The sequence below is a fragment of the Vigna radiata genome, chromosome 7, assembly GCF_000741045.1.
Source record: "Vigna radiata var. radiata cultivar VC1973A chromosome 7, Vradiata_ver6, whole genome shotgun sequence".
NCBI lineage: Eukaryota > Viridiplantae > Streptophyta > Magnoliopsida > Fabales > Fabaceae > Vigna > Vigna radiata.
In genome coordinates, this window is record NC_028357.1 from 26264100 (window position 1) to 26288529 (window position 24430).

The window sequence follows — 24430 nt, forward strand, 5'->3', positions numbered from 1 at the left end:
CCTAATTATTGTTTGTTTTCTTTGATTCAGTATTTCTATCAATAAAAGGAAGTTATGTTCCTAATTATTGTTTGTTTTCTTTGATTCAGTATTTCAATCAATAAAAGAAGTTTATTCAGCAATTATATGTTATTCTTTATCTGTGAGAGTGAGTGAGGAAGTGTTCTAGTTACGTTTTCCAACTCGGATACGTAACAAATATGTAGAAGAAAACAGAGAGGACGACCTCATTTAAAATACATAGGTTCAAGTTCAAGGTTTCTTAGATAATGCGATAATTATAAACATATCTTCATATTTAATATTAGTTTTTTACTTGAGCTTGCATTTTATATTTGCTTAAAACCAAGCACCTATTCTTATAAAACTTAAAACAAAAATGAGAGTCCATGAACCAAACTAGAAGCATTCAAGTAGCACCAGATAATGATTGAGGCATGCTTTCAAATGTACAGAGATTCAACAAGCTCCAGTAGACTCGATAAGAATGCTCATGTTGAGAGATAAGTGTGCTGAGGTGCAGTCAAAGTAATAGTTTTCTAGAATTCCTAGATGAGATGAGAAAGCTCATGAGCAAAACTAAGACAACTTTAAACCATAAAAAATGACAGCATGACACTGTGTTGCAACCATATCCAACCGATATTATTAGACAGTTACCTGTTTTGAGTAAACTGTAGCTCTGAGAGTTTGAGGTAAACAACTAACACGAAGCCTGGAAAGGCTATAGTGGATTAAAAAAACGTTATTACCAATGGATGATTGGGAATGGACATAGGTCCCAATTTTGGCCAAACTAGTAAAAGTATAGTACTACTTAGAGCTCGTCTAGGAAAGCTGTTTCCCAAATATGTCAGTTGTTTTAAATGAAAATAATCTGTTTAAGATAAGTTGGATGTTTGGGGCAACAGCTAAAATTTTGTATTTTTTTCTGAAAAACAAGTTGTTTTTAATAATCTAAAAGATTATAACTGTTTTATTTTCAAAGATTTTTTTCCCTTTCATTTTCATAATACTATTTCTAGTGTAGAAGCTGTTTTTACACCTCTAAACAAAAATAGTTATCATAAAACCACTTTTTAACAAACTTATGCAAACAAAAAGTCCAATTCTAACTATAATTAATTATGACAACAATCAATTATATACATGTAATCTGTCCATAGTTGAAATAATCTAATTTTCACAAATCTTATATCATAGTGGCTGCTTACTAGAGGTTGGGGGAGCCCAAAGCTCACTCTGCTATATTTAGATGCTTTCAAAAACACAAAAATAAAGAACTAAACTAATCGGAATAAGCACTAAGCTTTTGTCTTAATTTCAGTTTGTCTCTCTGTATCATAGTTGATTTTTGTGCTTGCTGAGTTTTCCAGGTATGCAATCTGCCAATTCATTTTCGGTTTTCTGCTTTAAATATATTTAAAGTTTAAAGCATCAAATGGATGTACTCTGTTTCCTATTGTGATATTTCTTGAAGAAATCAGTAAACTAGGGCTGAGTGAGTTTTCTACTTGAAACTCATTAACACCACCACCTGAACTTTTTTTCACTAGCTCTCAACAGAGTACACTTCAATGGCTCAACGATATTAAATAGAAGTTACAGGACCAAATAGGAAAGTGAATACAGAAATAATCAGAGAGGAAATGGTACTCTGACCTCATAATGTATAAGATTCAGGATGTGATCAGGACGACTATCAACAGTACCCTTTTCCAAGAAATAATTGTGTGCACCTCTATCTTCTTTGTAAAATTGTTTAAGGTTGAAATAAACAAAGCATAGTGGCAAAGATTACTGAGGTTAAAATCAAATTCCTACAATCCTGATAATTTGAACATAACCAAGGATATATATAGTCCTGCCAATCTCAGAACACAGCCACCAAACTCCAGTACCACATTTTCAGCTTTTAGAAGGACATCAACCCTGGCGCTCCTCCCAATTGGCAGAACTGGAGAATCCTAAATGAAGTACATCAGGATAAATCAACAAACATTCAAGACCAGAGAAAGGGAAAATCTGACAGTATCGGTTGGCAAATGTGAATAAGATACACAAGAATAGAAGTACTGTAATTGCACAAGTGTAGTTAAAACAATTTGTTCATTACATTATTTGGAAAAAAGAAGCCTATATCACCACCATGTACACTGTAATTATCTCCTTCAAATCAAATAAAATAAAAACAGAGAAGCAACAAAAGAATATGACAGTTTGGATGTATAACCCACCTCATCACATGTTCCATTATCATTACAATCATATGGAGCACTGCTTGACGTAAACAAGAAAGAACCTTCCCCATTCCAGCTTAATGCAGCTAATCTGATTAGTTGACCATCCACATCAGTAAATGATTTCATAAGAAGACAACTACTGCACTGTCATTTTCTTTAAGTAGAAAATCCAAGTTGATCTGACCAATCAACTCAATGTTACTACAGGCAATGATGAAAGCAATCAAACAGAATACTCATATGCTAAACATGAGATAACCTTGCCCATCCTATGAATAGGATGCATGTAAAAATGCAACCAATAAGTCAACAGAAAAATCCATTATCCAGAACAAAGGTGAGCATTAGCACAAGTTGAGCAACTAAAGGCCTGGAAATAACCAAACTAACTGACCAACACTTCAGGAATATTAAGTCTTGAACAAACTCATTAGCATGTTGCCATACCCTGAAGATTTCTCACCTAACATTACCAGCATAGTCCGGTGTGCGGGAAGGTGGTGCACAATAAATGACATTTGGAAATTTGTGAGTAGCTTCCGTCCATTTCAAAGACGGGTATATACCCATTTGTATCAACTCGTTGTGATGATGAGTAGTCACTGTCTGACCATAAACTTGACAATCTGGAATTTCCTGCTTGCAAACACATAAATAGACACAAACATATCAATAACAAGCTACTGAATATCGACTAATCATAAGAGTAGCAATGTAAAAACTATTACATCGTCAACCAAATAGAAGCCACCTTAAATATGACTTATAAAGTAATTATTAAAAAAAAAAACCAACAATTTCATCATACATCAAAATATATTATTCTGCTACAAGTAAATTCTGAATACAATGTCAATTAACCATAACGTATACATATATTCGTCCTAAACGAATTGCATGAACTAAAGTTCCAATGTACGATAGTGAATTGGCCGAAGAAAATGAAAGAATACCTGATGCCATTTCTGAGCAACCAAACGACCAAGAACCCCGGGACCCACAACGAGTAAGTCATGTTCTCCAATTACCTGAGGAGAGGAAGAGAGTGATTCTTCCGTGGGAGAAAATGCATCTTGTGAGACCTTCAAATGGGTTGTCTTGGACATTGAAAAAGATGAAAACTTTACACCATTTCCTAAGTTTGAATAAGAGGATCGAAGGTGGGGTTTGGGAGTGAGGAAACTGAGACCGCGAACGTTATCACAGAGGATAGAGAAATTCCCAGATAGCTTTTGAGGTTTGAAAAGAACATTAGTAGTTGGGAAACATGTAGTTCCCATCATAATCATAAGGAAGCCTAGTCTGCAAATGGAAGAGGTTGTTGTGTTGGTCTCACTGTCGATGTTTTTGGGACTTTATGGATTGAAATGCCCACACAGCGTAACACATTGGGAAATTGTAGATAAGAGAGTTTCAATTTTATCAAAACCATTTTTTGGTACATTGTATTGAATTCTTTTTTATATTCTGTTTTCTTCATTTAGTTAGCACATTTATTTTACAAAGATTAAAGTACGGTTTTTATTTTATTTTTTAATTACATTTATTGATATGCATACTTTCTTGAAAATTTTGCAGATTCTATGTTTTAATCCTTTTGTTTTTCTATGAATGCAACTTTTGCCATAGAATATTGAAATTCACGTTGTATTTCTTAGAATGAAAATTGAATTTATATCACTTGAATAGTATATTCTGTGCTGATCTTATAAATGAAAAAAAGAAAATAGTGATTGAGATTGAAATTTCACTGAAAGTGTCAACGAGGCTCTTGTCATAAATTAATCATGAGCATAACTAATATATACTTTGCAGTGTTATAATTATCATTTAAACATAACTTCTTTTAAGAATTTTTTATGTAATTATTTGAAATATTATCATTGGACTTTAATTTTGTTTATTTTGATTAAATTTTACATAAATGGTTTTTAGTTTAAATTTCAATTGTATTATTATTATTATTATTTTTACTTGATTTGTGGTTTTTAGTTTTGAAGGCATTTTATGGAAACTGGTTTAGAGAGGAGTTAAGAATACTTAAGGGAGAAGATAATTACAAACAAACCCTGGAGCACAATACTTCAGTTAAACTTTTTTTGTTATTGCTCAAGGGAATTTTGAACAACTTAAAGCATAATAATATACATGCTTTTAAGGTCCATTGGTTATAGTGAATTCAATCTTTGAGAAGTTTTACAGAGGTGATAAAAGGCTCCAAGAAACAAGAACTTGAAGTGGTTTACAAATTTTGAAGATTTCTTAAGAGGCAAACTTGACTGGATTGAAGAGACTGATCGTTTTGTACAATTGAGGTGCTTGCTGTTTGATCAAGAGAAAAAGATCCGCAAACTTTGTATTGTTGTTTCCTATGCGTTTGGCCAGGAAGAAGAACGAGAAGTTCTTTGTACTTTGAGAGATGTCTCAAACGAGTGATTACAGGAGAGGATTGTACTTGCTGCAGGGTTTTTTGTATTGGTTATATTAGATTAGTGAGTTAGAGAAGTTGTTTACATTTTGACAGATTGGTCGTTGTAAAGCCTTGTTGTAAAAACTCATATCTCTATAGTGCAATTGACTTTCAATCTTAGGTTGACTGAAAGGACATTGGATATAGACATTAAGGCCGAATCAGTATAAAAATCAGAGTTTGATTTTTCTTCTCCCTATAAATTGATTACGCATACTGTTACATTGCATGCATATTGTTGACTGTCCAAGAAAGGTTTAAAGAATCATACCATTTGCGAAAAATATTTGAAAAGCGTTTATTTTTATTAAACACCAATTCATCCCTTTTTGGTGTTGAGAAACAAAATTCATCAATTCTAACAGAAGACAAGAAGAAAAACTAAACCAAATAAAAAAAAGTGAACAAACTTCCCTCCTAAACATTTTATTTTTCCTAAGCACGTGCCTCTATCCTTGGTAGGGGTTAGGGGCTCATCAGTGACCATTAGTTGTTACGAGATTGAAGAAAAGAAGAAGTACTTATTAGTTTGGTGAGATAATCAATAACCTAATATTGTGTTGGCAAATGAATAACTCTAGTAGCATTAGTTGTAGCCTTGTCACGAACAAAGTAAAGATCAAGCTCAAAATGTTTTGAACTTGAGTGCAAAACTAGATTTGTACTAAGCAAAACAATATTAAGTTTGTCGCAATAAATAAATAGTAGGTACATAAGGATGGATGTTAAGTTCTGTTCCGGTTGAGTTATTGATCAACTCCTCCTACTCAATTTCCTCCAGATGTCCGGTCACTCCGACTCTCTCCCCTGGTCGCCTGTTCCGCTTCCTTTATCAGTGTAGCGTCTCCTCTCGTCCAGTCCAGCCGGGTACCTGCTAAAGGTACTCTGACGCTCAAGTCAACAAGTAGTCAAAGGATAGAGATAGAAAGAGAAAGTAGATACTAAGAGTAAATGAGCATTCAATGTAATCAACCAATTCTTAACTTTGATCTCTTATTTATAGTAACTTTCATGGGCCTATGATTAGTAAAGTTCTAATCACGGCCCAATAACTGGCCCAACGTTCCCAACGTTCCTAATCTCATTTTACCTTAATTTAATCTCATTGCTTCTTTCCTCATGACCTGCCACTTCTAACTATGTCCTTACCTTCATTAATGGGGTCGTTTTGTACATTCTTCTTGACCGGTCGTGCCATCCAACCGTCCTGACCTCACGGTACAAGTTCATTACTAAGAGATTAAATCCAAAGAATGTTAACAACAATTAGACCCTTGTATTCTATTTTTTTATACTGATTAGAGAAATAACATTTTGTTTTCGTGAAAACTAAAAGATAAGATTGGTTCCAAAATAGACATAATACCCCGTTGATGATTTTCTATCATCCAAATTAGAGGTTCAATTGGAATCAGAGAAGGCAAATAAGTTGAGATTTCGTGGTTTCTGAAGGTATAACCATAAGTGATAGTTCCTTAAAGATATCTCAAAATCCTTTTTATAGTTTTCCAATGATGATATTAAGGATAACGTACAACTTGACAAACTTTGTTAATTAAAAAAAGGATAATCATGTTATGGTAATAGTAATATATTGTTGGGAACCAATGATAGATCTATAAAATGAAGGATAAAAAATATATGCAGAACCTTTAACAATAAGTTTTAAACCAAAAATCATAGGAGTCGGTTGAGGCTTGGAATCATCCATTTTTTTTTCCTGATGAAATAAGTGACAAATATACTATTTTTCAAGGAAAAAAAGTCTTCCATTAGATGTGTGTAAAATCTTAATTCTTATGAAGTGATGAAGAGAACCAAGATCTTTAAAACTAAATTTTGTCATTCGAAATAGAAATTAAAGATGTAATGTGAGTATCAGAATTCCTAATGATAATTATATCATCCACCTATATCAAAGTTAAAAATATTGTTTATGGAAGTAATTTTACATAGAATTATCACCTTTTGTAGGACAAAATCCAATATGAATTATAGTAGTACTTAAATTTTAGAACCATGAATGAGGTTTTTGCTTTAGCCTAGAAATTGTTTTATGTGATTTACAAAGTTGGCCTTTAACCTTGGTAAAACCAGGTGGTTGACTCACGTACATTGTTTCCATTAAATCACCATGCAAAATGCAATTTTTACATCATTTTGATGGGTATGCAAATGATTATATAAAAATAAAGTAAGAACAATATGCATCGTTACGTGTTTAATGACAGCACTAAATGTGTCATGGAAGTCAAGCTCTCATTTTTTATTGCACCCTTTTACAACTAACCTTGTTTTGTGTCTTTTGAAACTACCACCAACGTTATATTTACTTTTAAAAAACTCACTTACAACCAATGATAGTACAGTCAGGAGGAAGATGAACTAATGTTCAGGAGCCATTGGTTTAAAGACCAAACAACTCATCTTGCATGGTTGTATACCACTCTGGTTTGGAAACATCTTTAACAGAGGTAAGGTCAATATTGTGATCATATAACTGAGTAACAATAGCAAAATCATATAGGTCTTGGGTTTGTAAATACCAGTTTTTGCTATTGTATTCATAAGGTGAGTTTTGCAGTGTGAAAGAGGAGAGATACATATAACAAAACTAGAACTCGGAGAAATAGGGACAAAATCAAATATATGATTAATAGTAATAATCATTTGTTTTGACTAGAACAAGTTGCACTAGGATTGAGTGAGTAAAAGATCGTAGATAGAGGAGAGAGCACGTAAGACTTTCTTTTCTACGATCTTTCTTCTCTTATTTGTTTTATTATTACTTGGCCATGTGGAACATGGATTAGCATTATGTCATTCCTACTAGTGATCACCCATCCAGGATTTGAAGAAGAAGCGCCATATGAGCACTTCGAGATCAAATATAAGATGTTTCTTTCCATTTCTTGCGAGCCACTTATTTGTCATCGTGATTGTGATCGTGAACATCATCGTCATCTTGATCATCATCGTGATTGTCATGGTTATTGTCATTGCGATTGTGGGTATCAGATACAATCGGTATCGTTGATAGAGTTGCGTAGCGAAATAAAATTAAATTAACGGAAAGTGTGTTCAGTCAAACTTTAAGTTAAAATGGTCCGTTTTAGAAAATTGATTTTCTTGCAAAAAATTTATAAAACAATTGATATGCTTAAAAAGTAAAGAGTGTAGGGAATAGAAAAATGACACACTGGAATTTTCATATTGGTTCGATTCAAAAGAATCTACGTCCAGTTGTTAATCACTATAAAAAGTGATTAATAGTTTCACTAAAAATCAATTTAACATATTACAATAAAGTGAATAGAAATGTGATAAAAGAACCTTCCTTCGACAAACAAACTGGAAGGATGTTTCCTTCGACCAACGAACCGGAAGCAAACAATCTGCATTTTCCTTCGACCAACGAACCGGAACAGTGCAAACAAAATCTTCCTTCGACAAACGAACCAAAAGATGACCTTGCCAACTCGAAGAGAACCACTCTGACCTTCAACACACGAAATGTGAGCTTCTCCTATTCACGAGACTAGACAAAGCACTTGAGCTAGCTTTTTAGAACTTCCTCAGGCAAACTGTACTCTTAAAAAGCTTAGAGTTACCCTCTGAGGGTTTTGAACAACTATATATAGCCTACAGGTCTGAATTTGAACGTTAACATTACAACTGCCAGTGATAATCGATTATAGTAAGTTATAATCAATTATTCAAGTCCGTTACAGAGGTTTTCAAAAAGTGATAATCGATTATTCTGAGGGATAATCGATTATTCCAGAACTTGGACAGTTCTCATCAGAACCTGTGATAATTGATTATTTGGAGTAATAATCGATTATTCCAGAGCAGCATGGTTTTTTTTAGAAAGGCTTAGGATAATCGATTATACCTTCTGATAATCGATTAAAGGCGTAACAGTTTCTAGAAATACGAAATTTTCTAAGTATTACAATTTCAAAGACTTTCCTAATACATTTATATTCTACAAAGTGCTTTTAAAACATTTATAACATCTTCTTTAANTTAATCTTCTTGCAGCATCATCAAAATCATTATCTTGAAGGTTTACTAATGTTACTCATTGGTAACAATCTCCCCCTTTTTGATGATGATAAAAAATACATGTTCAAAAGCAACTTTGGTTTTCCTGCAAAAACATACAAGCTAACAAACAACAAAACATTAGGAGTACCTGCACTATTTGTTATATTATACTTCTCCCCCTTTTTTTATCATAAGCGAAAAGATCAATGTAAAATGCTCCCCCTTAATATGATCTCCCCCTAAATTAAACAATGGATGAATTAAAAAAAACAAGAGAACATTTTATTCAAAACAAGAAGGATTACATTTTTAATACAAAGAGCATCACAAAATTTCAGAAATAAAAGTAAAAACAAACAAGCAACAAAGCAGACTAACATATAAACCTAAATCTAAAATTCAGGACTTGGGGATCTCTCCGGTGGTTGAAGGTTGAGGTGAGTTTCAATATTTCCTAGGTGAACATCAATTTCATGAAATTGATCAACCACGTAATCTTCATGAGCTTACTGGCACTCATAAATTTGATCAAAGTGAGTTTTCTATGCAAGACTCATATCCTCTAATTGCTTAGACAGATTAGCAAAATGCTCATCCATGGTGATTGTGGAGGATGAAGGTATGTGAGAAGGACCAACATCAAAAGGAGTAGCAGCTCGGACTGGTTCCGCCATGTGAGTATCCATATCATAATCTTCAGCATCATCATCGTGATCATCATCTTTATGAACAATTACTCGACCACGGGCTACAAATCCCATTTGGCGGAAGGTGGTTTCTCCAATTTCCGTTCCAATGGCTTGAATAGCTTGGACGTGCTCGCCTTCCACACTTAAACCTTTGTATTCCAGAATGCGAGAGATAAGAAGGACATATGGAAAATGGTAGGAGTGATATTTCTTGGCCTTCAACATAGTGTCCGCAATAAGTGCAGGCTAATCAATATGTATGTGATTGAGAATGCCACACAAAAGAAGCAGATTTTGCTTAAAGCATTAAGCATGGTTGATGGTCCGAGGACATAGAATCCGCACAATCAGATAGTGGATCATTCGTTCTTCAACTTTGAAACCCCCAACAAGCAATTGTCGATGATTTTTCTATTGCTCAGGATGGCGTAAAAGTGATTGAAAGGCAAGAAGTCAGTTAAAATCAGGGACCCCACGATGAACTCTGACTGCATCGTTTCAGATTGTGAGTTGGGCAACATTAGTCCACACATCGTCCTCCAGAATTATTGGAACACCTTTTACCTTCGTTGTCACAATGTCGTCTCGGTAGCGTAGATTAAAGTAGAAGACTCGGATGAGATTGGGGTAGATACATCCCTTTTGCTCCACAAGATTAGTGAGGCCTTGAGCACCAAACAAATCGGGGAATTGAAATCCATAAAAACGATAAAAGTCAAGGCGAATATACTTTACTGCCATAATTCTTCGTTCTTGCCAAAATTTTACATACTCCGTATGTTTTTCTTGATTCGAGATCCATCCACCAATGGTGGCTGGACGAGGTCGGGAAGAGGAGGAAGCACTAGCAGTCCTCCGATGATTTCTTCTGGGTTCAGCCATGGAGGAAGTAGAAGGAGTGAAACTTTTTAGAAAATACAGAGGGATGAAGAAATCTGGGTCAGATTTAAGATAAGTAGTGTTCAAGGTGCAAAGGAATGACCATTAATCGATAATAAGGGGCTATTTATAAGAAGAAAGGAGAAACTAGTCGTTTATGGCTGTTTATAGCCATTATATAGCACTCCAACGACTCTATTTTAGAAACTCTGTGTGTGATAATCGATTATTGTTAGTGATAATTGATTATAAGTTCATCGGTCACTTTCCAAAATTTGCAGAATAATCGATTACTGTTGAAGATAATCGATTATCTATTAATAATTTTCTAGTTTTCGGTTTGAGTGTGAATAATCGATTATTCTATGGGATAATTGATTATATGCAATTAGAGGCTTTTGCAAAGCCAAAAATAATCGATTATTATCCTGTGATAATCGATTAAAAACGTTGAACTTACAGAAATTGAGAAAATTGCATAAATTTTGAACCTAAGACATATCTAACACTCCTAACTCTCTTATAAGCTCATAAAATCTATCTTTAGGCAGTGCTTTGGTGAAGATATCAGCTAATTGATGTAAAGTATCAACATATGCAATTTTGCAATCTCCCTTTGGAATATGGTCTCTCAAGAAGTGATGCCTAATCTCAATATGCTTAGTTCTAGATTGCATTATGGGGTTCTTAGTTAGGTTGATAACACTAGTGTTGTCACATTTCAGAGGAATGTGATCAAGGAAGATATCAAAATCCTCTAATTGTTGATTCATCCATAATATTTGGGCACAACAATTGACAGCAATAATGTATTTAGCTTCAGTGATAGAAAAAGCTACACAAGCTTGTTTCTTTGAGTGCCAAGACACTAAAGAACAGCCTAGAAAATGACAAGTTCCATTAATACTTTTCCTATCAATTTTACATCCACCATAATCTACATCAGAATATCCTATTAAAATAGGTGAAGCATCAGACGGATACCAAAGTCCAAAAGAAGTGGTTCCTTTAAGGTATTTCAGAATTCTCTTGACAGTAGTTAAGTGAGATTCCTTAGGATTAGCTTGGTACCTAGCACATACACAAACACTCTGCATAATGTCTGGTCTACTAGCAGTTAGGTACAACAAAGATCCTATCATACCTCTAAACATAGTTTCATTTACTCCTTCACCAGATTATCCTTATCTAAATAACATGAAGTTGCCATTGGTGTGTTGGCTTCTTTACAAGTATCCATTCCAAACTTTTTAAGTACTTCTCTACAATATTTAGTTTGGGAGACAAAAGTTCCCCCATCCATTTGCTTTATTTGCAGTCCTAGAAAGAAATTCAGCTCACCCATCATGGACATTTCAAACTCTCCTTGAATTATATTTTCAAATCTTTCACACAATGAATCATCTGTAGATCCAAAAATAGTATCATCTACATACACTTGAACAATCAAGATGTGTCTACCTACTTTCTTAATGAACAAGGTTGGATCAACCTTTCCTCTAGAAAAGTCGTTATCAATCAAGAAGGTACTAAGTCTTTCATACCAAGACCTAAGTGCCTGTTTAAGACCATACAAGGCCTTTTTCAATTTATAAACATGATCAGGATATCTAAAATCCTCAAAACCAGGAGGTTGACTAACATAAACCTCTTCTTTTATAAAACCATATAGAAATGCACTTTTCACATCCATTTGATACATTTTAAATTTCATCAAAGATGCATAAGCAAGTAATAATCTAATAGCTTCAAACCTGGCTACCGGGGCATATGTTTTATCGTAGTCTATACCTTTCCCTTGACAGTAGCCCTTTGTAACTAACCTTACTTTGTTCTTCGTAATGTTTCCATCCTCATCAAGCTTGTTTCTAAATACCCATTTAGTTCCTATGACTTGATAATCATCTTTCTTAGGAATGAGTTCCCAAACATGATTCCTTTCAAATTGATTCAGCTCTTCTTGCATAGCAACGCACCATTTATCATCTTGAAGAGCTTCTTTTATGTTTTTGGGTTCTATCTGAGACACAAAAGCCAGAGTTAAGTAGAAATTATTAAGATTGTGTCTAGTAGTTACCCCTTTTGATATATATCCAATGATGTTGTCCATAGAGGGTCCTCCTAGTTGTTGATAGCTTTTAGGATCAACAGTTTGTGGTCTATCTTGAAGTTCCAGAGGATAGTTTTCATTCAAGTACATCTCTTCAAGAGCTTCCCTCAAATAATCCTCATCACCTACAATTGGTTTATTTAACTCAAGAGGGTTTACCTCAAGGTCCACAATCTCATCAAAGACAACATGCATTGATTCTTCAATTATCAAAGTTCTTCTATTAAACACCCTATATGCTTTGCTAGTTAAAGAATATCCTAGGAAGATTGCTTCGTTAGATTTAGCATCAAATTTCGCTAGATTATCTTTTCCATTATTCAGAACAAAGCATTTACAACCAAAAATTTTCAAATGAGATACATTTGGTTTTCTACCATTCAATAATTCATAAGGAGTCAATTTTATCTAATAAGCATCATGTTTAACACATAACAAGCAGTACTAGCTACATTAGCCCAAAAATATTTTGGCACATTAGATTCATTCATTAGAGTCCTAGCTAATTCTTCTAAGGATTATTTTTCCTTTCAACAACACCATTTTGTTGGGGAGTTCTAGGTGTAGAAAAGTTATGTGCAATGCCATATTCTTCACAAAATCTTTCAAAAGACTCATTTTCAAATTCACCACCGTGATCACTTCTCAAGGTTTTGATTTTCAAATATTTTTCATTTTGAATACGTTTAACAAATGACTTGAATGCTTTAAAAGCTTCACTTTTCAAGGTTAAAAAGAAAGTCCAAGTAAACCTAGTATAATTATCAACAATTACAAGAGCATAGTANTTTCCACCAAAACTTTTAATTCTAGATGGACCAAACAAGTCCATGTGCAAAAGTTCCAAAGGTTTTGATGTAGAAATTATGCTTTTGGATGAAAAAGAAGATTTGGTTTGTTTTCCCTTTTGACATGCATAACATAATTTATCTTTCTCAAATTTTAGTTTAGGCAAACCAATTACAAGATCTTTTGAAACCAATTTATTTAAATGTTGCATATGAATATGCGCAACTCTTTTATGCCATAGCCAAGGATTTTCCTCTTTAGCAACTAAGCATGTTATACTATGACTAGATGCACTCTCAATGTCAATCAAGTAAATGTTATTATGCCTAACACCTTGTAAAGCAATATTAGTTGAATTTTTAAAATAAATAGTGCACTTATCACTTTCAAAGGTTACCTTGAGATCTTTGTCGCACAATTGACTTATGCTTAGGAGGTTGTGTTTCAGACCTTCAACATATAACACGTCCTTTATGGTTAATGTGTTTTCTCCTCCAATGTCTCTGGTTCCCATGATTCTACCTTTGTTGTTGTCCCCGTATGTTACAAATCCTTGCTTTTTCTTCTCAAAGGAGATGAACCTCCTTTTGTCACTAGTCATGTGTCTTGAACAACTGCTGTCCAGATACCACAATGACTTCTTTGACTTAATAGGTTCCTACAAAACAAATTAGCAAGAATTTTAGGTCCCCAATCTCATTATGGGTCCTTGGGGTTAGTACATGCAAACATACATTATTTGACAACTTTAACCCATGCATATTTTCCATTAGGAACACCAAAATGTTTAATGTTGCATTTGTTTGAAGTATGTCCATGTTTCATGCAATAAAAGCAACAAACTTCATGCACTTTATTTTTCACAAAAGTCCTTTTTTCAACCCAAACTCTACGAGTTTTCCTAGTTCTAGACTTATTGTTTTGATGTATGTTTGTGCACCTATCATTGCTTCTACCAAAATCAAATTTAACATGTGATTTAGGCTTAATTTCCTTTGCAAGATTCTCAAGAATGTCAATGTCAGACATATAACTCTTACAAGATAAACATTCAACAGGTTCAACAATTTCATTTGATTCAGAAAATTTTGTTTCTAGATTACTAACTTTGTTTCTCAAAACAACTTCCTCATCTAGCACTTTTTCATACTTTAATCTCAATTCATTATGCTCTTTCTCAAGCTTTTTATGTGCAGCATAAAGTTTTTCAGATTCATTCATCAATTCATCAAATTCTTTTTATAAGTCTAACTCACTAGATTCAAAGCTAGAATCACTTACTTGATTTCCGGCATATTCTGAGTCAGCCATTAAACACATATTTGCTTCTTCATCTGAATCACTTGAGTTTGAAGAGCTAGACGCATTGTCTTCCCAAGCTATGTATGCTTTCTTCTTCTTTGGAAACTTCCCTTCCTTCTTTTCTTCACTTTTCTTGTTCTTAGGACATTCAGTCTTCACATGTCCTCTTTCTCCACATCCATAACATTTAACACTTGATGGAGATCCTTGATTATCCTTCCTCTCTCCATGATATTTGTCTTTTCCTTTTGCTCTCATGAATTTTGCAAACTTCTTTATCATGAGGCTCATGTTTTCCTCATCATCATTGGAATCATAATCTCCAATCCTTTTAGAACTCTTCCCTTTTTTAGATTTCGGACTAGAAGGCAAGTGTTTTTCTTTTACCATGATCCTCTTAAGCAGTTAATTTCCTCAAATCAAGCTCGTGCTCACAGAGCTTTCCAAAGAGAATTGCCATTGACATCTGAGTAAGGTTCTGAGACTCCGAGATGGTAGTCACCTTTGGTTGCCAAGACTTGTCTAATGATTTCAAAATTTTAACATTTAATTCATCATTATCAAAAGTCTTACCCAACTCTGTTAAGTGATTCACAATATGAGTGAAACGCTTTTGAACATCAGAGATCGTTTCTCCAGGTTGCATTCTGAACATCTCATATTCCTAGATAAGTGTGTTCTTTCTTGCACGTTTCACGTCCTCTGTACCCTCATGTGTGACTATGAGGACTTCCCACATCTCTTGTGATGTCTTACATACTGAAATTCTATAAAATTCATCAAGTACAATAACAAATGAAATAATATTACCAGCTTTAATATCAAACTGAGCTCGTCTATTTTCTTCAACAGTCCAGTTAAAATATGGTTTTTCTACCTCTATACCATCAACTGTACTTTTAGGAATAAAAGGACCATTTTTTAGTGCTTCCCAGATGCCTCTGTCAACAAACCCCATAAAATTTTCCATTCTAACTTTTCATAACACATAATTATCACTAGTAAAAAGTGGTGGTCTGTTAATAGAAGCACCCTCGACATATACAAGATTTTGATGACCGACCATTTTCAAAAAGTTTTGAAAGAATATCAAAGCAAGATCTGATACCAACTGGGGGTATCAGATACAATCGGTATCATGGATAGAGTCGCATAGCGGAATAAAATTAAATTAGCGGAATAAAATTAAATTAGTGGAATAAAATTAAATTAGCGGAAAACGTGTTCGGTCAAACTTTAAGTTAAAATGGTCCGTTTTAGAAAATTAATTTTCTTGCAGAAAATTTATCAAACAGTTGATATGCTTAAAACGTAAAGAGTGTAGGGAATAGAAAAATGACACACTGGAATTTTTATACTGGTTTGATTTAAAAGAATCTACATCCAATTGTTAATCATTATAAAATGTGATTAACAGTTTCACTAAAAATCAATTTAATAGATTACAATAAAGTGAATAGAAATGTGATAAAAGAACCTTCCTTCGACGAACGAACTGGAAGGATGCTTCCTTCGACCAACGAACCGGAAGCGAACAATCTACACTTTCCTTCAACCAACGAACCGAAACAGTGCAGACAAAATCTTCCTTCGACAAACGAACCGGAAGATGACCACCTTGCCAACTCGAAGCGAGCCGCTCTGACCTTTGACACACGAAATGCGAGCTTCTGCTATTCACGAGACCAGGCAAAGCACTTGAACTAGCTTTTTAGAACTTCCTCAGACAAATTGTATTCTTAAAAAGCTTAGAGTTACCCTCTGAGGGTTTTGAACAACTATATATAGCCTACAGGTCTGAATTTGAACGTTAACATTACAACTGCCAGTGATAATCGATTATAGTAAGTTATAATCAATTATTCAAGTCCGTTACAGAGGTTTTCAAAAAGTGATAATCGATTATTCTGAGGGATAATCGATTATTCCAGAACTTGGACAGTTCTCATCAGAACCTGTGATAATTGATTATTTGGAGTAATAATCGATTATTCCAGAGCAGCATGGTTTTTTTTAGAAAGGCTTAGGATAATCGATTATACCTTCTGATAATCGATTAAAGGCGTAACAGTTTCTAGAAATACGAAATTTTCTAAGTATTACAATTTCAAAGACTTTCCTAATACATTTATATTCTACAAAGTGCTTTTAAAACATTTATAACATCTTCTTTAAGTTAATCTTCTTGTAGCATCATCAAAATTATTATCTTCAAGGTTTACCAATGTTTCTCATTGGTAACAACGATCGTGATCGTCATCGGCATCGTCATTGTCATCATCATCTTCATCGTGATCACCATCTTTATCGTGTCATCATCGTTATCGTGATCCTCATTGTCATCTTCATCCTCATCATCGTTGTGATCGTGATCGTCATTGTCATCATCATTATCGTGATCATCATTATCGTCGTCGTCATCATCATCAACATCGTGATCATTGTCATCATGATCATCGTCGTCGACGTCGTCATCTTCGTGATCGTGTTCATCATCGTCATCGTCATCGTCATCGTTATCGTGATCATCATCGTGATTGTCATTGTGATCGTGATCGTCATTATCATCGTGATCATCATTGTCATCGTGATTTCATCTTGATCGCCATCGTCATCGACATCTTCATTGTCATCATCTTCATCGTGATCATCATCTTCACCGTGATCATCATCGTCATCGTGATCATCAACATCGTGGACGTCATTGTGATCCCCATCGTCATCGTCATTTTCATCGTGATCATCATTGTCATCATCATCATTATGATCATCATCATTATCGTTGTTGTTTTTGTTGTCATCATCATTAACATCGTGATCATCGTCGTCGTGATCATTGTCATCGTGATCGTCATCGTCATCGTGATCATCATCATGATCGTGCTTATAATCATCACCATTATCTTCATCGTCATCGTCATTGAGTGAGTGGGGAACAATAATTCCTTTCTATTGTTCGTGCTAGAGAAATTTTGCACCACTAAAGTCGACATGGAATATCCCGTATCTGAGGGGGAATGGATGGTCATCATCTAGAAGCTTTAAAGATGGCTTAATTCCACTTTTGGTCCCATGTTTGGGGGGTTGTGTTCAATGTGGTCCTACCTTTTTTTTTTGTAGCAATAGATCCCACCTTTTGAAAAAATCGTTCAATTGAGTCATTTTGCCTTACGGCGTCAAATATTTAACGGTAGAAGCTACACCTGGACAAAACATACTAAGTTGTCCCTACGTGGCACTTATGTGAATTTTGAATTTAAAAAAAAAAATTCTTGACAGATCAGCCATCTTCCACCTCCACTAACGTGAATGTCATCAGCCATCACTCTTCATCGGAGTTTTCCACAATCGACCCTGGCAGAAACATTTGGAACACAACAACCAAGCACAGAAACACCACCACCGTACAAATCCATTGCAAGTAATCGAGCTTCTTAAAGAGCAACCTCAAAAAGCTCGATCTGAACCTGTGAGAAAAAGGATTCTTCTCTTTTCTAGTGAACTGAGTACCAAACAAGCTCCCCTTCTTCAATGGGATCCCAGATTCCAAGGAACCCATTAGAGTCCCATCAATTGGGTCGCAGTAGAATGGGGAAAAGCTTCAAACTTGGGCGAAAACTGGCATGCAGACTAACACCCAGATGCCAGCCCTTCAATGGGGATTCAAACAGAGCTGAAAAAGACCCAATCTTTGTGCTTGAATTCAAGAAAAAGGCCAAGAAAGATTCTGGGTGTGAGAAAACAGGGTTTTGATGTGGATTTGGGTAATTTGATGTGGGAACTGTTCAGTGAATTTTACTTAAGACGAAAGAAAGAAGGAAGAATGATGGCCATGATTCCAATTTTTGTGGTTGTTTCTGGTTTTGGTTGCAGGTTCTGATGCGGTGATGATGATGAATGATGGCCATGGTTGCGCGGATAGCTGCACGGTGGTGGAAGACGAATTGGGTTTCTGCAATTCGGAATTGTGCTTGCAGATCTGGCTTTGATGCAGGTTGCGAAAATGGAGGAAGATTGATGGAAGAAAATGGCCATGGATATTGCAGCGTGGTTGCGATTCGAAGGGGATGACGCTCGAAGCTTAACGGCGACACGATTCTGGATTCCCCGCGACGGCGAAACTGTTGCTTGCTCACAGAAGGTTGGACGGTGGGGTGAAGGGTTTGCAATGGTGGTGACGGCGTCGCGGTGCTTGTGGAGAGGTGGCTGCTAGCGGCGCGATTTCTCTAATTCACGGTGCAGTGCGACGACGGCACGGTAGTCACGGCAAAAACGATGGTGCGCGATGATGAAGGATTTGTGGTGGCTAATGGCGACGGCGACCTTGCGGCATGGTGGTGGTGACTGGTTGAGGCGTTGTGGTGGCCGGATTTTGGGTTCTGGCGAGGATGGTGGTGGCGGCCATGGGTGGCTAGGGTTTGGATTTGAAAATTAGGGTTTCTTCATTTTCTCTGTACCTTCACAGTGCCACGCAATCACATTAACTTGCCACGTTGTTAATGTTGGGCATCATCACCGTTAAAAATTTGACGCCGTAAGGCAAAATGACTCAATTGAATGATTTTTTCAAAAGGTGGGATCTATTGCTACAAAAAAAAAGGTAGGACGACATTGAACACAACCCCCCAAATATGGGACCAAAAGTGGAATTAAGCCTTTAAAGATTGATTTAGAAACACCTCTTAATGCATTAAAAGCACCTTCGTCTCAATATCTCCTAGTGAAGAGGAAGCTGGGTTGAAAAATGACAGGATCAAGCTTGGCAATGTTAGGGATGTCACTGATTCCGAGGGAGTGGAGCATTTCGAGGGTTTCCTTGTCGACATCGATGTGATCGTTGTTGATGGTGGAGACCTTGGAGACGAAGCCCATGCGTTGGTCGTGCTCCTCCTCCTGTAGCTTGAGCGAGATGCCATGAACAACACCTTTTTGAATGTACTTCATGGGATGAGTGGAGAAGCCTATGATCTTGTTTCGAAGTCTCTCTGAGGGGATGATCGTCACTTCTTCTAGAAGCTTCTTGTTTATGTGGAAGCCTAACGTCATGTTCTGGGTGGAAGAACTGGTTGTGAGGCCCGTGACCAAGTGGTTTGGGGAAGTACTATCAAGAGAATATTGCAATCAACTAAATACGATGGAAGTGAGCCTTCGATGTAAGGAGGAGCAAAAAGTTTCTACTATTGATGAAGTTGGCAAGCAAGAGGGTTGTCACTTCAATTGAAGCATCAACACAGTGCAGATGGAAAGTTGGATGTTCTCATTAATCCTACAAAGCTGGTACTGATCCGAAGTAGCGATGTCGAGACCAAGCACTCGTTTGGTTCCTCGTGGTTTCAGGGGATGGCGCTCAGTCCCACAATGGGCGTCAAAATGTTTCGGGTAAGATGTTGAGATCCTTTACTCAAAGAATTCAAAGTTTTCAAGTAGAACAGACGAATCTCCTGATGATTCTCCTTTATCCAAATTGCGTTGTTTGCTCTCCCTCCTCCTTGTCCAAGCTGTGTGGGAGGATACCTGTCAAAGACACTCCAACGCTCAAAATTAGTTAACTGACTTCCTTGGTCAAACATATATTTATATATATTAAAATAAGTTTACCCTTAGGCCTGACCCATTACTAATAAATGGTTATTATTCTTATTAACTGTCAATTAATAACTGTCATTATTATTATTGATTATCTTGTAACTACCTTAACGATTGTCTTTATGGATCAGTTACTGAGTTGTTAAGTGCTTGTTCACCCGGCCCATTAACCTAACAAATATCAATATAGTACAGTTTTTAAAATTACACAAAATAGTTAGTTACTTCATTAGTGAAATGAAAATTAAAAGTAAAAATATTACCCATCAGTCTCTCTATAATCAATCTCTTAAAATGCTTTGATGATGAAGTTCACCTTATATGCAATAAACAATGTAAGAATTTCTATTCACTACAAAAATTTTGATTTTTGTCGGGGATTTTTTTTTCGTTTTCAGCGGTTTTAATCCCGGAAAGTATGTTACCCAGGGTTAGGAAAACCCCTGGTAAAAGCTGCGGAAAACCCTTAGAAAAAGTTACATCACTATTAGTGGAGGTTTTGCTAGAACCACCGGAATTAACGAGGGTTTTGCTGAAACCACCGAAATTAGCGGGAGTTTTGTTGAATCCGCCAAAATTAACAGAGGTTTTGCTGAAATCGTCCGAATTAGCAAAAGTTTTGCTGAAACCACTGGAATTAGAAGGAGTTTTGCTAAAACCACCAAATTAGCAGCAATTTTGTTGAAACCACCAAAATTAACGAAAGTTTAGCTAAAATCATCAGAAATGTGTACAATTTTTATTTTTTTTTAGTTTTTGATTGTAATAAAATGGAATTATGATAAAATTAGTTTTATTAATCAAACAAACAATGAAATAATATGAACTAAAACTGAATATTATATATAAAATAAACTACACTGTTTAACATATTAAGATGTTCATACAGTTAATTATTTATATATTAAAAAAAATGTTCAATACTAAATTAAAATACTAAAAATATGACTAAGATGTTTATTACATTACTAAAAACGAAACAATGTCTAATTTTGTTCTTCTTCGTTACTTTCATTGTTGGGCATGCTCCTTAGATTATCATAATGAATCTGACGAGATTTGCTTGCTTCATTTTCCTCAGCAAATAACTCCTCTGCGCCATACCTTAAGATATCATCCAACTCTTCCTACTCACAATAAGTTATTAATAGTTACTATCAAAACTTCATAAATACTAATTTTTAATTGGACATTGCTCAACTCATCGTTAGGAATTCAAACTAACCAACATTTGTTGTTTAATATGTTCAACCAAATGCTCTATATTTCATATTCCTACAAACCTTTCTAGCATCAAGAAAGTGCATCAGCATAAAAAGATCATTCAAATTGTTCTGAAAAGCATAGAACAAGGTGTGCTGTCAAATAGGTTTCAACTTCCAATGAAAATATTCAATGCATGTACCATAACCAAAAAAATAGTAAAAGCTAGTCATGCACTTTATATAAGAATTGATGATGCAGAACTATAACAAAAACAAAAGCAGTACACAGAAGAATAGTTATTATATATAATATTCTTTTTGTGTGAAAGATGAACAAAAGAAAAGACATTTCAATATATACACATACATGCGAGAGATATAAGATTGGTTTAGAGAAAAAATTAGAAGAAAAGATGAGATAAATTGTGGGTTCAAGGCTGAAGAGGGATTTCAACCAGATTTCATAATGGTTTTAGAGCCCAAAATTTCCTTGTATATCCATTTATGATAATACTGTATTAAGTTTCCAGCACCGCACATTGATCTTAATGGTATTAAATTCTAAGTATAAGATAAGATAGCAAATATAAATAAAATTGGTACACATAAGGAGGTACAAATACTTATGTCCCCCTTTAACCTCCTCAGAATTTCATCACACCTTTTTGCCATTGGACTTCACTTTTCGAGAGAAATGTTTTTATGGATGTAAAGCAACACAACACGTGTAGACTAACACATCATAATACCTAATGTTATGGAGCATCGTCTTTGCTTATTCAAGCTCTTAACAAGTTCAACTTCATTTTTCATTGCTTTTTCATTCTTTTCCTCCTGTGAATAAAAATTACCACCATTGAGCTTTCATGCAAAGGCCGACTAACAACCTTTCTATATAGACTAGAATAATAAAAAAATAAGGAGGGAGATAATACAAGGAAATAATGTTCAACATTACGTCACTAGCAAATTTACAATAATAAAATGAGCCTATGGTTGAGAAAAATCCAGATTCAGAATACCACACAAGTACAATCAATAGAAGAGAAGAATGCACTTGAAGTCTAGAATCGGATATGCATAATCCATGCTATTTCCCAAAATATCCATCAGGGATCAACGTTTAAAACTAGAAATTCTTTGAATTGAATATTATGAAGAGGAAAAGAAATCAGTACAAACATAGCATTGATAACCACCGAATAAAGAGAATAAAGCATTGCTTACATTATCACTTGCATCTTCCTTTTCAGATCCACTGCTTTCACGTGCTTCACAACTCTCCTCTCTCCCCTGACTCTCATATCCCTCATTCTGGTTAAAACAAAAACAATTCTTCAATCAGTATGCATAATCTCGTACAGCTAATGAACTAAGCTGAAAAAACCATGGCAGAGTATGTATGCCCGCTAATGTTTAATACCTAGTCAATTTACGAAATAATTTATTAGAGATTGTGGTTATTGATATCACTAACCAAAATCTAGCTATACTAAAACAAGCAAACAAAAGCACCAATGAAAAGGCCAATTATCTACCACTCAAAGAATTCCCATCCACTGCCGGTCTGAAGGTCACAATTTTGGACTATTATGCGGATCATGAATGGAGACGATCAAACTGATAAGGAAAACAAAAGTATCAGGATTTTTCAGATCGGGAGGGAGGTCACAATTGATTGTACCGTAATATATATGTTGTTGCATAAGCACTCACCCTCTGTCCAGTTTTCTTTCTCAATCTCCTAATTAATGTGTGCTTCTTCACTTTTCAAAACACCATAAACAAGCATTAGCATACTCTGAAGCTATATTTGGTTGAAAATAAATGTTTTTACTTAGACATTTGTAGATGTCAAAGCAAATTTATAGAAATTGAAACCTGACCCAGATTGTAGCATTAAACACCGACGAAAGGAGCGGGGGAGGGGGACCGCCGGTCTAAAGGTCGGTGAGACTCGCCATGGCTCGCACTCCTCGCACTTGCATCTCCAAGGCAGAGATCTAATCACCGGCTTCTTCTGCAAGCTTCGAGAACGATACCTTCCAGCAACTGGGGATTAATCGTCCGAGAGAGAGCGCTTTCTTCTGCAGCGGCGGTGCCGTTCTTTGAATCTTCGACGTCCTCTTCTTCATCAATCCAACGCGGGACTTCCTGGCCTTCATGCGGTGCCTCCGCTTTTACCGGCCAAACGAATTTGTGAGAATCGCGCTACTCCAGCTAATTCGGCCTTTGGCCGTGGCGGCGAGGGCGTGACCGACGATTGCGCAGACATCGCTGGCAGCGGCAGGGTGCGGACATTGCCGATTAGCGTGCATAAGGATTGGCGGAAGAAAGACTAGGAAAGTTGAGAAATGGAGAAGAAAATAATGTGAAGCTCAGTAGTGGAGAGAAAGGATGTGAAACTGCGTGGAGAAAAATGAAAAAATTAGAAGAAAATAAAAAGAGGCGCGAGAAAGAAAAAATTTAGAGGGTAAATACTACTAGCCAGCGGTTATGTTTACCAAACCTTCAAAATATTATTTTAAATAATTAAATTAAAAATTTATTGCGGTATTTTATAGAAACGGGTTAAATATGTTTTTCGTTCCTCAACTATTGGTCATTTTTGTGTTTAGTCCCTCTTTTAAACTATAGTACAATTTAGTCCTTCAACTTTAGAAAACTATGATTTTAGTCTTTTTTATCAAATTTTTTAAACTTTATTTATTGTTTCAAGCACGTTACATTATAGCATTTGGATTGTTTCCACTGTTTGACACATTTTTGCTTCAATGTTAACTGAGAAACGCGTTTGAAACAACAAATAAAGTTAAAAAAATTTGGTAAAAAAGACTAAAACCAGAGTTTTCTAAAGTTGAAGGACTAAATTGTACTATAGTTTGAAAGAGAGACTAAACACAAAAACGACCAATAGTTGGGGGACGAAAAACATATTTAACCCTATAGAAACGGATGGAAATTAAGGGTGTGTTCGTTTGGTGAGATTTGGGGGGAGATGATTTGCGGGGAGATGATTTGAATGGATTTTAGGGTAATTTTTTTGTTTTTTAGTAGATTTATGGATAATTGAGAATAGATTTGAGAGTAAAGTTTGTGAGAATTAG

At 35.3% G+C, this 24430-nt stretch overlaps 2 protein-coding genes and 1 long non-coding RNA gene across 6 annotated transcripts in view; all 3 read right to left on the bottom strand.

Annotated features, from left to right (window-relative positions):
- The window catches only part of LOC106766927, a 5191-nt gene extending 1544 nt beyond the window's left edge, over window positions 1-3647 (bottom strand). The window contains exons 1-5 of one of the 2 annotated variants that reach the window (XM_014651717.2): window positions 3197-3647; window positions 2707-2879; window positions 2238-2331; window positions 1857-1967; window positions 1663-1758 (exon numbers count right to left, since the gene is read on the bottom strand). In XM_014651717.2, coding sequence (XP_014507203.2) covers window positions 1663-1758; window positions 1857-1967; window positions 2238-2331; window positions 2707-2879; window positions 3197-3532 — 810 coding nt within the window. In that variant the 5' untranslated portion in view covers window positions 3533-3647. The remainder of the gene's footprint in view (window positions 1-1662; window positions 1759-1856; window positions 1968-2237; window positions 2332-2706; window positions 2880-3196) is intronic. The other variant, XM_014651718.2, reaches the window with a different exon arrangement.
- A 15592-nt stretch (window positions 3648-19239) lies between these two features.
- On the bottom strand, window positions 19240-19578 carry LOC106766238 (40S ribosomal protein S17-4-like). The gene has a single exon (XM_014650983.1). The coding sequence runs from the start codon at window positions 19576-19578 to the stop codon at window positions 19240-19242; it is 339 nt and encodes a 112-aa protein (XP_014506469.1).
- A 1421-nt stretch (window positions 19579-20999) lies between these two features.
- Window positions 21000-23823, bottom strand: LOC106767885. Of its 3 annotated transcripts, XR_002668546.1 has the most exons (6): window positions 23210-23823; window positions 23040-23089; window positions 22862-22943; window positions 22551-22637; window positions 22073-22157; window positions 21000-21245 (listed from the first exon to the last, which is right to left on the bottom strand). It is a non-coding gene; the product is annotated as an uncharacterized LOC106767885 (long non-coding RNA). The 3 variants fall into 3 exon arrangements; XR_001376192.2 differs by lacking the exon at window positions 22073-22157 and having other exon boundaries at window positions 23210-23821; XR_002668545.1 differs by lacking the exon at window positions 21000-21245 and having other exon boundaries at window positions 21460-22157; window positions 23210-23818.
- Between the last annotated feature and the right edge of the window lie 607 nt (window positions 23824-24430).

Coding starts and splice junctions, on each gene's coding strand:
- LOC106766238 (XM_014650983.1), bottom strand. CDS start 19,578: ATGACGTTAGGCTTCCACATAAACAAGAAGCTTCTAGAAGAAGTGACG.